We start from the raw sequence: 12,981 nt of genomic DNA, 5'->3' as shown, positions 1-12,981 counted from the left end.
AAGGCCTGCCACCAATATTTTAATGGCATTTTAGCTTGAGCTAAAAGGGTTAAACCCAATTCTACAATGTGCCTATGTTTTCTTTTTGCTCTACCATTGTGTGGATTGAGGTATATGGACACATGTGTTTAAAGATAAGTCCTTATTTCTCAACTAGTTCCAAAAAAAAATTACTTAGTTCCACAATCTGAATAAATTTGTTTTATTTTCATTCCAAACTGGTTTTCAATGGGTGTTTTGAAATTATTAAAATCCAGAACAACAACACTTTTAATTTTAAGAGGGTAAATTCAAGTAAAGCAACTAAAGTCATTAACAAAATGAATATAAAAATTATATTCAAATGTTGAGAGAGTTGGTTTGGGTCCCCAAAGATTAGTGTAAACTAAATCTAAAACATGTTTTACTTTAGAATGAGAATCTTTAAAAGGTAAGGCATGTGATTTTCGAAACTAACAAGCATCACACAAGTTGATGTTATTAACAACGAAATTAAGATTACACTATTTTAAAACTTGATACATAACTCTTTTATATGGATGACCTAAGTCTTCTTGTGAAAGACTTGATAAATTTGAAGAAACTGAAACAATTCTGAAATTTTGAAACTTAGATTTATTTTAGGAAGGTGCAACTTCGATCCTGTATATACCTTCTTCAAACTTCCCTTTAAGCATCACCATACCTACCTGTTTGTTCTTCACAACATAGCTACAAAAGTCAACAATTGTATTTACTTTGTTATCAGTCACCAACTAAGACACATTTAGCAATTCACAAGTTATAGTGGTGAGCACCTTGTATTAAGCTTTAGAGGATGATCGATAAATAATCTTATTTTATTCACAAGCATTTCTCAACACAAAATAAATTTATACTTGATGACAATTACAAGATAGAACTTCAAATAATGATATGATGGATAATATTTCTATAGCATCAAATAATTATGAATTTTGTACAATTTTAATTGACAACAATCGACCACTAATTACTTCGAAATTTTAACTTAAGAATTGATACTCTACAATATGGATAAAATTTGATTTTATTCTTTAAAATTAAAAAAAAATGGTATTTTTAATCTCTCAAGTATAAAATATATATTTGAAAATCATCACATTTAAAAATATTTTTTAGTTTTCAAAAGTTGAAATATATTTTTTCTAAACTTTTCATTCTTCTTATGATAACGACATGGGTACATCACATTAAATCATGTAATATTTTTATCTTCTACCTTCCTCCTTTTTATCACATTGACATAAGTAGAACTTTTACTTTAGTTTTTATTTTGGGATTAAAGTATAATAATTATAATTAGAATGCGCGACTATAACATCTTTTCTTTTACTTCAACGCATTTTAGAGTTTAAAATAATAAAAATTTATTACAAAATATTTCACTAATTTACATTTTTGAAATTTAAAATTATAGTAAGTTGCATCTTTAAAATGTCAAGAAAATACTATTAGACACTTAAAACTTTTTCATTCAATATAAAAATGTTGCCATAGAAATTATGAGACACCTTCTCTATATTTTATTCTTATTTATTTTTATAAAAGAGTCGAGAGAAATAAAAGTTGTACATCGACTTTTAAACTAGAAAGGTTAACACGAAATGATAAATCGTGACTGACTCTAACTCTCACTATTCCATTTTAATATTTCTTATTTCGTGAATGAATCTAGAACTAATAAAAATGGGACTAAAAATAGTGTTTAAATTTATGGGATTAGATACAACTTTTAGATTTAAGTGACTAAATTCTACTTCTAATTATTCGAAAAATACTAAAAATATTAATTTCAAATTTGCATATTAATATTTTATACCCAAATAATAAAAAGTGCATCTATAAATTAAATTATATTAATAATCTCCAACCACCGTGTTCAGATTGCAATCTACACTTCTCTTACTCACGTCATTTCAAAAATTACACTTCACCTTCCGCTCTCATCCCTTACATTTCTACAAAACTAAATCAATAGTTTACAAATACAAAAGTTATATTTGAGTTGTTTCATTTGATTTTGCAGGTAAGAAATAATACACAGTGTGGGACTTCCTTATCCGTGCCCATTTTCATCTGAAAGTAACTTCTCACACAGTATCAAGTTTATGAAACAGTTCAAGAAACGGATGTGTTGATTATGAACTGCAATGCTGAGATTGAACTTATTGCATTATTTTTGTTTATTTTTATGTAACTTATCTCTCTTCTTAAGTGTCAATCAACATCAATCTGAGTAAAAAAGAGAAGTTGTGAGTGAGTAAATGTAATTATTATGGGTGAAATTTTTTCCTTCCACCATGCGCACAAGGTATGTCTGCAGGTGGGGGCCTAATTCTCTGTTTTGGCGGCACAAACTGTCAACATAACTGACCTGTAGATACGTAATTTATATGTGCATTCTTATTGAATCACACAGGTTGATGAAGCGGAAAGAAAAGAATAAGATTCACTGAGGCATGCATGATGCATGTCAAATTCAGGGTCAAATCTAAAATACATATTTTCCAAGGACCCTCTCTAGCTTCCACACATAACAGATCCTGCACCACACTCTCCAAAAACAGCTTATTTATGATATTGGCGTAAGTGTATTTCAGGAACTTACGAAATCTTGGTACAAGAGCCGAAATCTCAGACTCTGAATTGGGTTTGGAAATGTGGGGTTGATTGCTTGTGTAGGTCATCATAGAGATCATATCATATACTCTACTATTAAAGAATGTCCACTTCAAGACTCAATGTCTTTAACTCACACAGCAACTCTCTGTTTGTCTCTCTCTTTACGACCAGTATATATAAATGCACTCCTCCACCTTCTTCGCCACTCTCAAACTGAAGCTTTACTGTCACCATGCTTCTCTACAATCTTCATTGGTGGCTAGGTCCTGTTGGAGAAGCAGGGCACGTGCAACATCTCTCTCCAACTCACTTCTGGTAGTTCATCTGGTTTTGCACGTGCTCCCCTTCTCCAACACGATTTTCCTACCTCGTTCTACTTCACCATTCTTTGGCTTTTCCTTCAATCTTCACCTTCCTACCTTCTTGTCCAACCGAGGTTGTCTTCCTGTGGACAACAGTAAGTCAAAGTAGAGTTGCATGCATGAGATTTTCATATTATAATTTATATATGTTTAGCTTCTTCTTTTTTCCTTTTCTTTTGATTGCACACGTTACTCTCTCTAGCCATACTAATCTCTCAAAATACAAATCTATTATTTTTAGAAGTTTACTTCAAATTCTCTTCTACCACTGGTTTGAAGATTGTAAACCTGCTCACTTGTTTTAAGAGGCATGGTCATCTCTCAACTCTAACACTTTCTATCCAGAAACAGAGTTTTGCATGTGATTGTGATTTGTATTCTGCAGGGTGATGTGGAATGTACTTGCCAACTTCAGAATCGAAGAAGAAGAAGAAGAACGACAAGGATTCGCAATTCATACAGACATCTAAGCTAAGGATGACATCTGCTGCTCTGCACTTACCATTGCAGACTATATTTCCATTTCTTGGGTTCTGCTCACATCTCTGCTTCTTCGTTATAACTAGGACAGATTCAATTTTGGCCATGTAACTTATTTTTCACAGTTCAGTGATATGTATCTCTGGTCAAATTTCAAGCGACTGTTGTTTCCTGGTTCTCACCGATCAATGTAATAATCTCTTGGAACTTAACAAAGCTTAATTTTTTTTTCTTATCAGTGTCCACTGTAGAATTTCTATATTGCTTCAACCTGCAATAACAAGCGCAACCCTGTCATGGCATAATAGCAGTTCTCTCTGGTCAAATATCCATATGAATATATGTTGCTGGCCTTCATTTTCCTTTTGTAGAAATTAATATATAACTATTTGGAGTTTCTATTACCAGCACTAGTTATAAAGTTTACTTTCAAAAAAATAGATGCAAACGAAATTCAAAAACAAATCCCTTACCCCCATTAGCAAATGTTTAATCACTACTCTACCATTTTTGCGTTTCAAACAAACTATTTTAGACGAATTTTCCAGAACTTCCCTTCTGTTATTAGTGATGATGAATTTTCATCTGTGGGAGGTGGATAGGAATGTTGTGTCATGCACCAGTGACGTTAATATTATTATTTATATATGCTAAATTTGCTGTTATAAGAGCAATAATTTCTGTAATCTTAGACTAAGTTCGCAGTTAGGAAGGTCCGAAGAGTGCTATTATTACACTGATTGTGGTTAACAAGTGCAGTTTAAGATATTAACATGGTTGACCGATAAAGAATGTGATGTAGAATATGATGTAATGATGAAGAATGGTTAGAGATGACGTGAATATAAGGAAAGATGATAGTGGAAAGGAAACAGTGGAGCTGAAAGTTCGGCTTAGGAGGTGGGGGACTCTAGTGTTCTTGGTTAGTTGTGCATGAAAGTACTTGATTCATTTATCTAAGTTGGAAATGTAAGTGTGGAAAAAACAAGAAGCCAAAGTCAGTGCTGGCAACGCAGAAGAACCTTAAAACGCAAGCAAATGGAATAATGAATATACCCATTTCAACACGCAATGCACAAATATCAGAGTTATGCCAAGTAACTCATAACTCTACTCTATCATTATGTCACATGGCTGGAGAACGAATGCCACAATACTGAACAAAATTTGCAGCCAAATTACGTAACTTGCAAAATTAGCAGTGAATTCTTTATTACTGATGCACAAAGAAAGATTGAACCACAAAAACTTAGTTTCCCATCGGTTCCATCAGAAAATTTAACAGATATTTTTAGTTTTACGTTTTTAATATACGTTTGAAAAGTAAACACATAAGCTTTGTTATGCTATTTTAACATATAAAGGAGAAGAGGTTGAAAATTAATTTGTAATTATATTTTCCACTGATTGTACCCTTTACGTTTTCCTTTTGTAGGTGGAGGCTGGTTTAGAATTATACCTCATTGTGCCAATTATAAGTTGGTTCAGCTAGAATACGGGGAATTGGTCTGACAATGTTAAATTTATAAACTTACGTGCAATGATCAAGTTTGGGTTGACATTGATGGCATGTTTATTGGAACCCAAAAACTCATTTTACTATTGCTCTCAGAGGCCATCTTCTGTACAATAATACAATCATCACCATCTACAACAAATAATAAAGTTATAATATAATTGTTTATTTATTTACTACGAACTGCATAATATAAATAACTTTCAAAGAGAAAGGATGAACTAGAAAGGTTAAGATAGAAAAAAATAATGAAGTACCTAATTATTGGTGTCTCTAACGGAGGATTTCAATGTTGTGAAGAAAATAAAGGAAAGGAAAGGTTGGAACACACAAAGAAACAATAGGAAAAAGTTGAATGATTTAACAAGTTCATATTAAATATCAAACTCCTAGACATATCTTTGGTCGGTAGAAAATTGACTTTGATATAGGAGACATGGAACAACAAAAAGTAAAAGATAGAATTATAGTATCTTAAGAACGTCTAAAGTATTGGTCGGGATGCAAACAATATTAAGTGTTAAATATAAGTATATCGGATCATTGTGCATTAGCATTGAAGAAGAACAAAATCATTTAGATCATTAGATATATGGCAAATAAATGGCAAAAAGATAAAGGTTTTGGAGAAGCGATTAAAAAATTTGGAGAGAACAGAACTGTTGGCAAAACTTAGGAATTTAAATCTTAAACAAGAATCTATAAAAAACAAAAAGTCAAAGGTAAAGGAGGGAGACCTAAACGCAAAATACCATCACTCAAGAATTAATTGGAGAAAAAAAAAGAATTACATAAAAATACAAAGGAGTGGTGTGAGGAACCAAATAAAGTTAAGCTAAACGATAGTTTTATTAAAAATCAATTGGAAACTTCAAGGGAGAGATGTAGCCTGTTAATGAGTTATTTAATCATGGGAAAAAATCCCAAAGAATTGCAATGCATTTTTCTTCTCATTAAGACCTAAAGTGGATAACCCACAAGATTTAGAAAAATTTAGACCTATATCATTGGTTAGAAGTATATGCAAGATCATAGCAAAAATTCTTTTAAGTAGGCTGAAAAGGATGTTATCAAGGGAGGGTTGTAGATCAATCACAATCTATATTTTTGGAGAATAGAGAAATGTTTGACAGTGTATTGGTAGCAGACAAAATGGTGGATGAGGTCAAATAAAAAAAAAGTTGTATGATTGTAAATGTCGACTACAAAAAAATATATGATTTAGTTAGGTGAAATTTCATAGAGTATGTGATGAAAACAATTAGGATTTTATAATAGGTGGATCGGTTGAATAAAAGAATGACTAAAGTGTGTTATGATTTCAATTTGGTAAATGGTATCTCAATTAAGGAAATAAAACTCTCTAAATGTTAATGTTAAGACAAGGTGATCCTACTTTTTTGTTTCTAATTGTGACTAAAAGAATGGCACAAATTGTGAGGGAAGTAATGAAAAACAAAGCATTGGAAGAGGTTAAGATGAGAAATGAGAAGGTTGAAATTAATTTCTGACAATTTAGAGATGGTACATTGTCTCTATGAGATCCAAATTTATAATATAATGGCTATTAAAAGCATTCTAAAATGTTTTGAAATGTCATTTCAAGGTAAAATTTCATAAGTGTAAGATGAGAGGAATATGAGTAGAGAAGTTTAACTTAGAAAGATTCTCATCAATCCTTAATTATAGTATTATGCCTATCCCTTTTACTTCCTTGGATACGAGTGTGGGGGAAAATCTAGGAAAATAAGATTTTTGGCAGCTGGTGTTGAAGAAACTTAAGCAAAGATAAGCAAAATGGAAGGGAAGATATTTAGCATCTGCAGGAAGAGTGTGCTTGCTAAAATCAGTACTTACAGCCTTACCAATTTTCTACCTATTACTCTTTAAGTTACCATCTAAGTTAGGAAATGAAATTAAGAAAGTGCAAAGTACATTTCTGTAGGGGTGGGAGAAGCAGAATATGAAGATATCTTGGGTGAAGTGGGAGAATGTGTGCAAACCAAAAGAAGAAAGTGATATTGGCTTTAAAGACTTAATTTTTTCAATATGACAGTCTTTGCTAAATTGAATTGGAGACTTGGAATTGAATCAAAGGGTTTATGGAAACAAATATTATAGTTAAAATATGGAATATAGAGAAGTGTGAAGGACATAGAAGGACATAGAAAAACTAAATGACACTCTATATGGTAGAAGAATTTAAAAGAGGTGTGCAGAGAGGGGAATGAAAATGAGTGGTTTGAGGCAAATATAACTTGGAGTGTTTAGGATTGTTGGATTAACAATAAGTGAGAATTGTGTCTTGGGTCGAGAAGGGAGTGATTTGAATGTAAGTTGGAGGAATGAGAAGCCACAAACAAGAAGTTGTATATGAAGCCAATTCACAAGAGGCACATATCATTTGGAGTTACAACAATAGGATGACCTAACAAATATTTGAAGTTGAATTACTCAAGTCATTTTAGTGGATGCACTGAGAATGAAAACAATAATGAAGCACACAGCAGAGGATAATGAAGACTTTTGCAGAAGAGGAAGAAGGACAAGTGCACGCCTTCTCCCCTGTTGCAACCATAATAATAATAATAAAGATTGGGTTGTTTAGTCTTTAAGGTGTTTGATTATGGTGATTTATTGTTCTATGTCTGGTTTAGGTAGATTCTATTGTTCTGATACTCTTGTGTAACTTTTGATCATGTTTGGAATGCGAAACCTTTTCATCATTACGAAAAGAGCTAAAAAAATTGATTATCCGTAAAACATAATTAATTATCTTTGAAAGATAATGGATTATGTATATATAAATATAATAAATATGTGTTTTCTATAATAATATAATAAATAATTAAAATAAATAGTTTAATAACAAAAAATAAGTTAAACTAATATTTTGTATAGTAAATTATTTTAATAATTGATCTTGTAAGAAAAAAAAGTTAAATTTAATCAATTAAATATTAAATTAATTTTATTACATATTTTTAAATTGATATGTAATATACAATAATTAAATTTATAATAAAATGAATAATTAAAATAAAAAATATTAAAAATAATTAATAAAATAAATTTAATATTTTGTTAATATATTTTTTATATTAAAATAAATAAATGAAATAAGATTAATTAATTTAAATTTTAACAACCTATTTAAAAAAAAAAAATATTCTAAAATATATTTTTATTTATTTATTAAAATTTATGATAATTTTTGTATTTTATTTTATTTTATTTTATTTTAACTATAAATAAATAAAATATTTTTTATATTACATTTTTTTAAAAATTTTATTTTATAAATTATTTTCTAAATATATTAATATACACCTAAATTTATCATCACATAAATCAAACTTTTCCTTAACTTTTCAAACATCATCCCTTTCCATTTACTTTCTCTTTATTTCTTTCTTTTTCTCTCAATTCAAACCTCTCACCTAATTTAAATGTTCAAATATTAAAATAGATTACAACTTAATTAATTATTTGATATCAACAATATCCCCCGCAAGAACAATAACCACATCTACACAATGTTACATTCTTGTGTTAGACAGTCAAACGACATTGAGTAACGAAACACATTAAATCAATTTAAAAATTGAACCTTTTAATAATTGTAAGACAACATTGGAAAAAAGTTGTAGGAAGTAACAAGTTTTATAAGATACATATTTAAAATATAACATGTTAGCACACATCTTAATCTACGAGAACCTTTAATTTTACAGTTTAAATAATAAAATTCTAACACTTCAATTAATATTTATAAAAAATCATAACTTTAAAAATCTGTCTTTTTTAATAATTACACTCACGGTTTAGTATTTTTCCAATTAAATTTAAGAAATAACAGAAAGTATGTAAGATAAAATATCGAGTGAATTGCCAACGGTACTCATTGTAGTAACAACTCCAAAACTCTGAACAACTGCATACAACAGGCCCAAGTGTTCATGTATAAAGATTTAGGCTTTTGCTCTAAATTTGAACATATACACTATTAATGACACGAAATGATGAAGTGTTTTTAAATAGAAGTGATGGTAGAAATTGTTTAGTTTTCAAATAGAAGTGAAGGTAAAAAATTATAATTTATCCCAGATTTGGTATTCTGAAATCGAACTCCAAAGTTGAATTTCTAAAACAATTTCAAAAACTGACAGGGTACGAATTGATTGGATGCATTACGCTAGAGCCAAAGATTTAAACCGTGCTGGAGCAAATTTGAAAAGATACAGTAATTAAATAAGCATTGAAGAAATCTTCACTACAAGCATTTCACACTGACATGAGAGAATACGGAAAAGCATGATAAAAAGTAATTTTTAGATTAGAACCCAAGTGTAGGCTGTGCAAAGATATAATATTTTTTTGAAAAAAAGGGCAATCTCAACTAAATTGTATTTCATAATATGCTAATAACCTAGTAATTCTCTATCAACCTATAATAAGCCTCAACTGAATAGCATAATTTAATCACAATATTACTTAAACTTCCGCTCTTAAACATATGTACAGCAGAACCTTTATAAGCAAAATCGTGGATAGTAGTGATTTTAATATAGCATAGCCTGCAAAATAAACGGTGCCAAAGTATCCATTCAAGCAGCAGTATATTACTTATATAAATGCACTCCAGGCTACGAACGTTTATGGTCTCCTGTTCCAAGGAATGAATCTTCCTTTCCCCACATCAGAGAAGAAGAATTTTAATGTAAACAATTTTTCAAGATGTATGATTGACTTCCAAAGTTGAAGATTTGTTCACCAAGAAAGATGGAAGGAAAGCAACAAAAGTAATAATTATACCTAGACACCATACACAGTTGTATATGTTAGTAATTCTCATCCAATCAAGAAGGTTTAGCTCAATTGGTTGAAGATTGTGAAGAACTTATTGCAAAACATCCCCTATCTATTCATACTCCGAAAGAGCACAACGCCAAATTTAAGTCAGTAAGCAAACCAAATTCTATATTGCTTTTCCAGAAACAATTAACTAATATTTTGATCAAACATTCTTCAATTGCAAATACATAAGAACAAATAATATGCGACCGCAGATGGGCTTTGAGATGATCATAATATTAGTTTAATAATGCATAGCAACAGTATCAAAGGCAAAAATATAATGTGAACTCTATTCTGAATCAGAACTCTCAAATAAACAAAACTGTTAAATTGCAACTAATGTAAACAGAGCTCAAGCCAAAACAGAATCTAGCATTGAGAAAAAGGGTAAACAAGGTTCTCAAATAAATAAACAGACAACATGACTATTCTTCTTCCTCTCCTTCATTCTCAGCAATGTTGAAGTACCTGAGTTCATAAATGTTTCTATCTTTGTTAGAAGCAATCACTCTGAGCCAGTCACGAACATTGTGCTTCTTCAAATACTTCTTAGTCAAGTACTTGAGGTACCTGAAATCAGTTGAGATGTTAAGAACACAAAAAATCCTCTCCAAAACACTGCGTCCTGAAGTGGACAATACATCAGGGCAATATCACAATTCAGCTCAAACCCTAATTCTAGAAAAGAAAAGTGAGTAAAAAGAAAAAAAACAAAAGTTACCGTTTGGAGAAGTTGCTGTCCGATGTAACAATGATTTTGGTCTTCTCGCGTGCGACGGCGACGGTGTCACCGAGAGCACCGGCCTTGCCAGCGACCTTAATCCTCTCTTGAAGAAACTTCTCGAGTGACGCAATGTCCATGATCTTATCCTCCACTGGCTTCGCGCAGTCAATGGTGAATGTGACCCCTTTCTTCTTGCCCTTCGGAGCACTTACACCTCGACTCATTCTTCTCACTTTCTATTGCAAACCGAATTCAAAAACGCAAAAACACAAATAAGAATCCCTTATTAGATTCTGTGGTTCCTAGAAAACTAACTGGTCAAACCAAATTGATTCAAACGGAAACTACAGAAAGCGAAGAACGGAGGGGTAAAAAGGAAGAGGATTACCTTAAGCTACACCGAAACAGCACAACTCAGAGTGAAGAAAGGAGCGGCGTTGAAGTGTGGCTGATACTTAGGGTTTAGATTTGCCTCTAGTTTTATACACTATATGAAACGCGCGTTTATAAAGGGGGAAAATTAAGAGCCTATTGTTAACTGGTATTTTGACCTGTTAGTACTGTTAAATATTTTTTTATATAATTAAAAATTTATAAATTATGTTATACTTAAATTTTTCTAACATGTACTTCATATTTTAAATGGATTATAATCAATTTAAGATTATACAAATTTATACAGATAAACAATTAAAAATTAAGTATTGAAAAAATATATGTTGTATTTACTATCTAAAAATATGTAAAACACATCCCTTAAAAAAAGTATAAATCAAAATGTGTCACTTTTTAAATTATGAATTCTACATTCTTATTTATAACATAAAAGTAGATGTAAACTTTTACATAAATTTCATTTCATAATTTTTACTGCCCTTTAAATATTTTATCTACAAGTTATTAATTTAATATTATAAATATATATTATTTACCTAAAAATAATTTGATATACATCTCTAGATAAATTCTTTTCACTTTTTGATCATTTTTTTCCTTCATCAAAACCCCATGTTGTCCGCAATGTTATTGATCTTAACTGGTGGAACTTATTAAAACTTTATGAGATATTTCAACTTAGACACTTTTCTTTATTTATCAGAAAGTATATTCATAAAATTAAACTGTTATAATGGATCAATAAGTTAAAAACAAACTTAGGTATATAAGAAATTAAAAAAATATTTTTCAATTATTTAATTTAAAATGTATTTTTGAATTATGAAATTTATAATGTATCATCTAAATATATATTTCACGTTATACAATTTGTTATTGAATAACATTCTAGAAAAATAATTTTAGATTATATAATTTATAATAAATACTTAGTTTTTTTTTATTAGAATTTTCTACGTCACTCAATTTGAAATTTGTCTCAACAAAATCACACTAAGATTAAAAAAAATCACATTGAAACACCAACTAATATAACACTTTAGAAATTAACTGTTGAAACTAATTGAAGGAAATAACATAAGAAAAAGGTTTTGTAGAAGCTGATTGAACGTAGTTACTACAATAATATATATAGTAAAATTATAAATACTGAAAGTTATAAAATATGAATACTAAAGTTCTGTAAACTGACCACTAATGCAATAATAACAATAAATAATTTAAGGGTAATAAAATCTGAATTAATAACCAACATTTAAGACTAATAAAATCTGAATTAATAACAAATATTAACATTACGTAATATATAAATTTATTAAATCACATAATATATATATATATATATAAATATACCTATTTAGAAAAAAAAATCTATATTTCTCTTCAAATGTCGTTCCTGCACATATACATAAATATGTTCCTCCACATAGTATAATAATCACATTCATACACAAACAAACACATGAGTAAGTTATTAAAATAAAGTTTCAACATACAAAAGTATAATAAAAAAAATTAATTTATAATTAATTCAGTTTCATTTCCACTCAAACATAGTCATGCAAAAACTCAACTATCAATAACGATAATTCGATTTCATTTCAATCATATAGACCACAACATAAGTCTATTTTCAATCACAATCATTGAATTTCATTTCAATCCACAATACTTTGATATCATTTTAATCACATTGACTCCACATAGATCCATTTGCAATCAAAGTACCTTGATTCCTTTCAATCCCCAATACTTTGCTTTTGTTTCAATCATATTGATTATACATGGATTTCTCGTCTTCCAAAAAACTAGTTAAGTATGCTCCTACCAGAGGCTAACATCTGATACATTCATCAAGAATCAATGTAACTTCAACACATATAATCTTGATTGTCTATAGTGGGACTCAATATGATCCAAGTCACATAGACTATGTTAAAATATAATTTTTTTATTCTTAATTTAACAATATACAACATTTCATACATTATCTCAAATATATG

The 12,981-nt window shown here is 29.7% G+C and overlaps 1 protein-coding gene and 1 long non-coding RNA gene across 2 annotated transcripts; one reads left to right on the top strand and one right to left on the bottom strand.

The window, feature by feature from the left end:
* Positions 1–2,754: 2,754 nt before the first annotated feature.
* Positions 2,755–3,718, top strand: LOC137830041 (uncharacterized). The gene is made up of 2 exons (XR_011084139.1): positions 2,755–3,100; positions 3,391–3,718. It is a non-coding gene; the product is annotated as an uncharacterized lncRNA (long non-coding RNA).
* A 6,341-nt stretch (positions 3,719–10,059) lies between these two features.
* Positions 10,060–11,122, bottom strand: LOC137830036 (large ribosomal subunit protein eL22z-like). The gene is made up of 3 exons (XM_068637129.1): positions 10,971–11,122; positions 10,580–10,818; positions 10,060–10,428 (listed from the first exon to the last, which is right to left on the bottom strand). Exons 2-3 carry the CDS (start codon positions 10,804–10,806, stop codon positions 10,284–10,286), a joined length of 372 nt encoding a protein of 123 aa, XP_068493230.1. The 5' UTR covers positions 10,807–10,818; positions 10,971–11,122; the 3' UTR covers positions 10,060–10,283.
* Positions 11,123–12,981: the final 1,859 nt, after the last annotated feature.

Source organism: Phaseolus vulgaris, chromosome 7 (assembly GCF_000499845.2).
Source record: "Phaseolus vulgaris cultivar G19833 chromosome 7, P. vulgaris v2.0, whole genome shotgun sequence".
Classification (NCBI taxonomy): domain Eukaryota; kingdom Viridiplantae; phylum Streptophyta; class Magnoliopsida; order Fabales; family Fabaceae; genus Phaseolus; species Phaseolus vulgaris.
The sequence above is the reverse complement of the archived record's forward strand: the minus strand, read 5'-3'. Positions and strand labels throughout refer to the sequence as shown.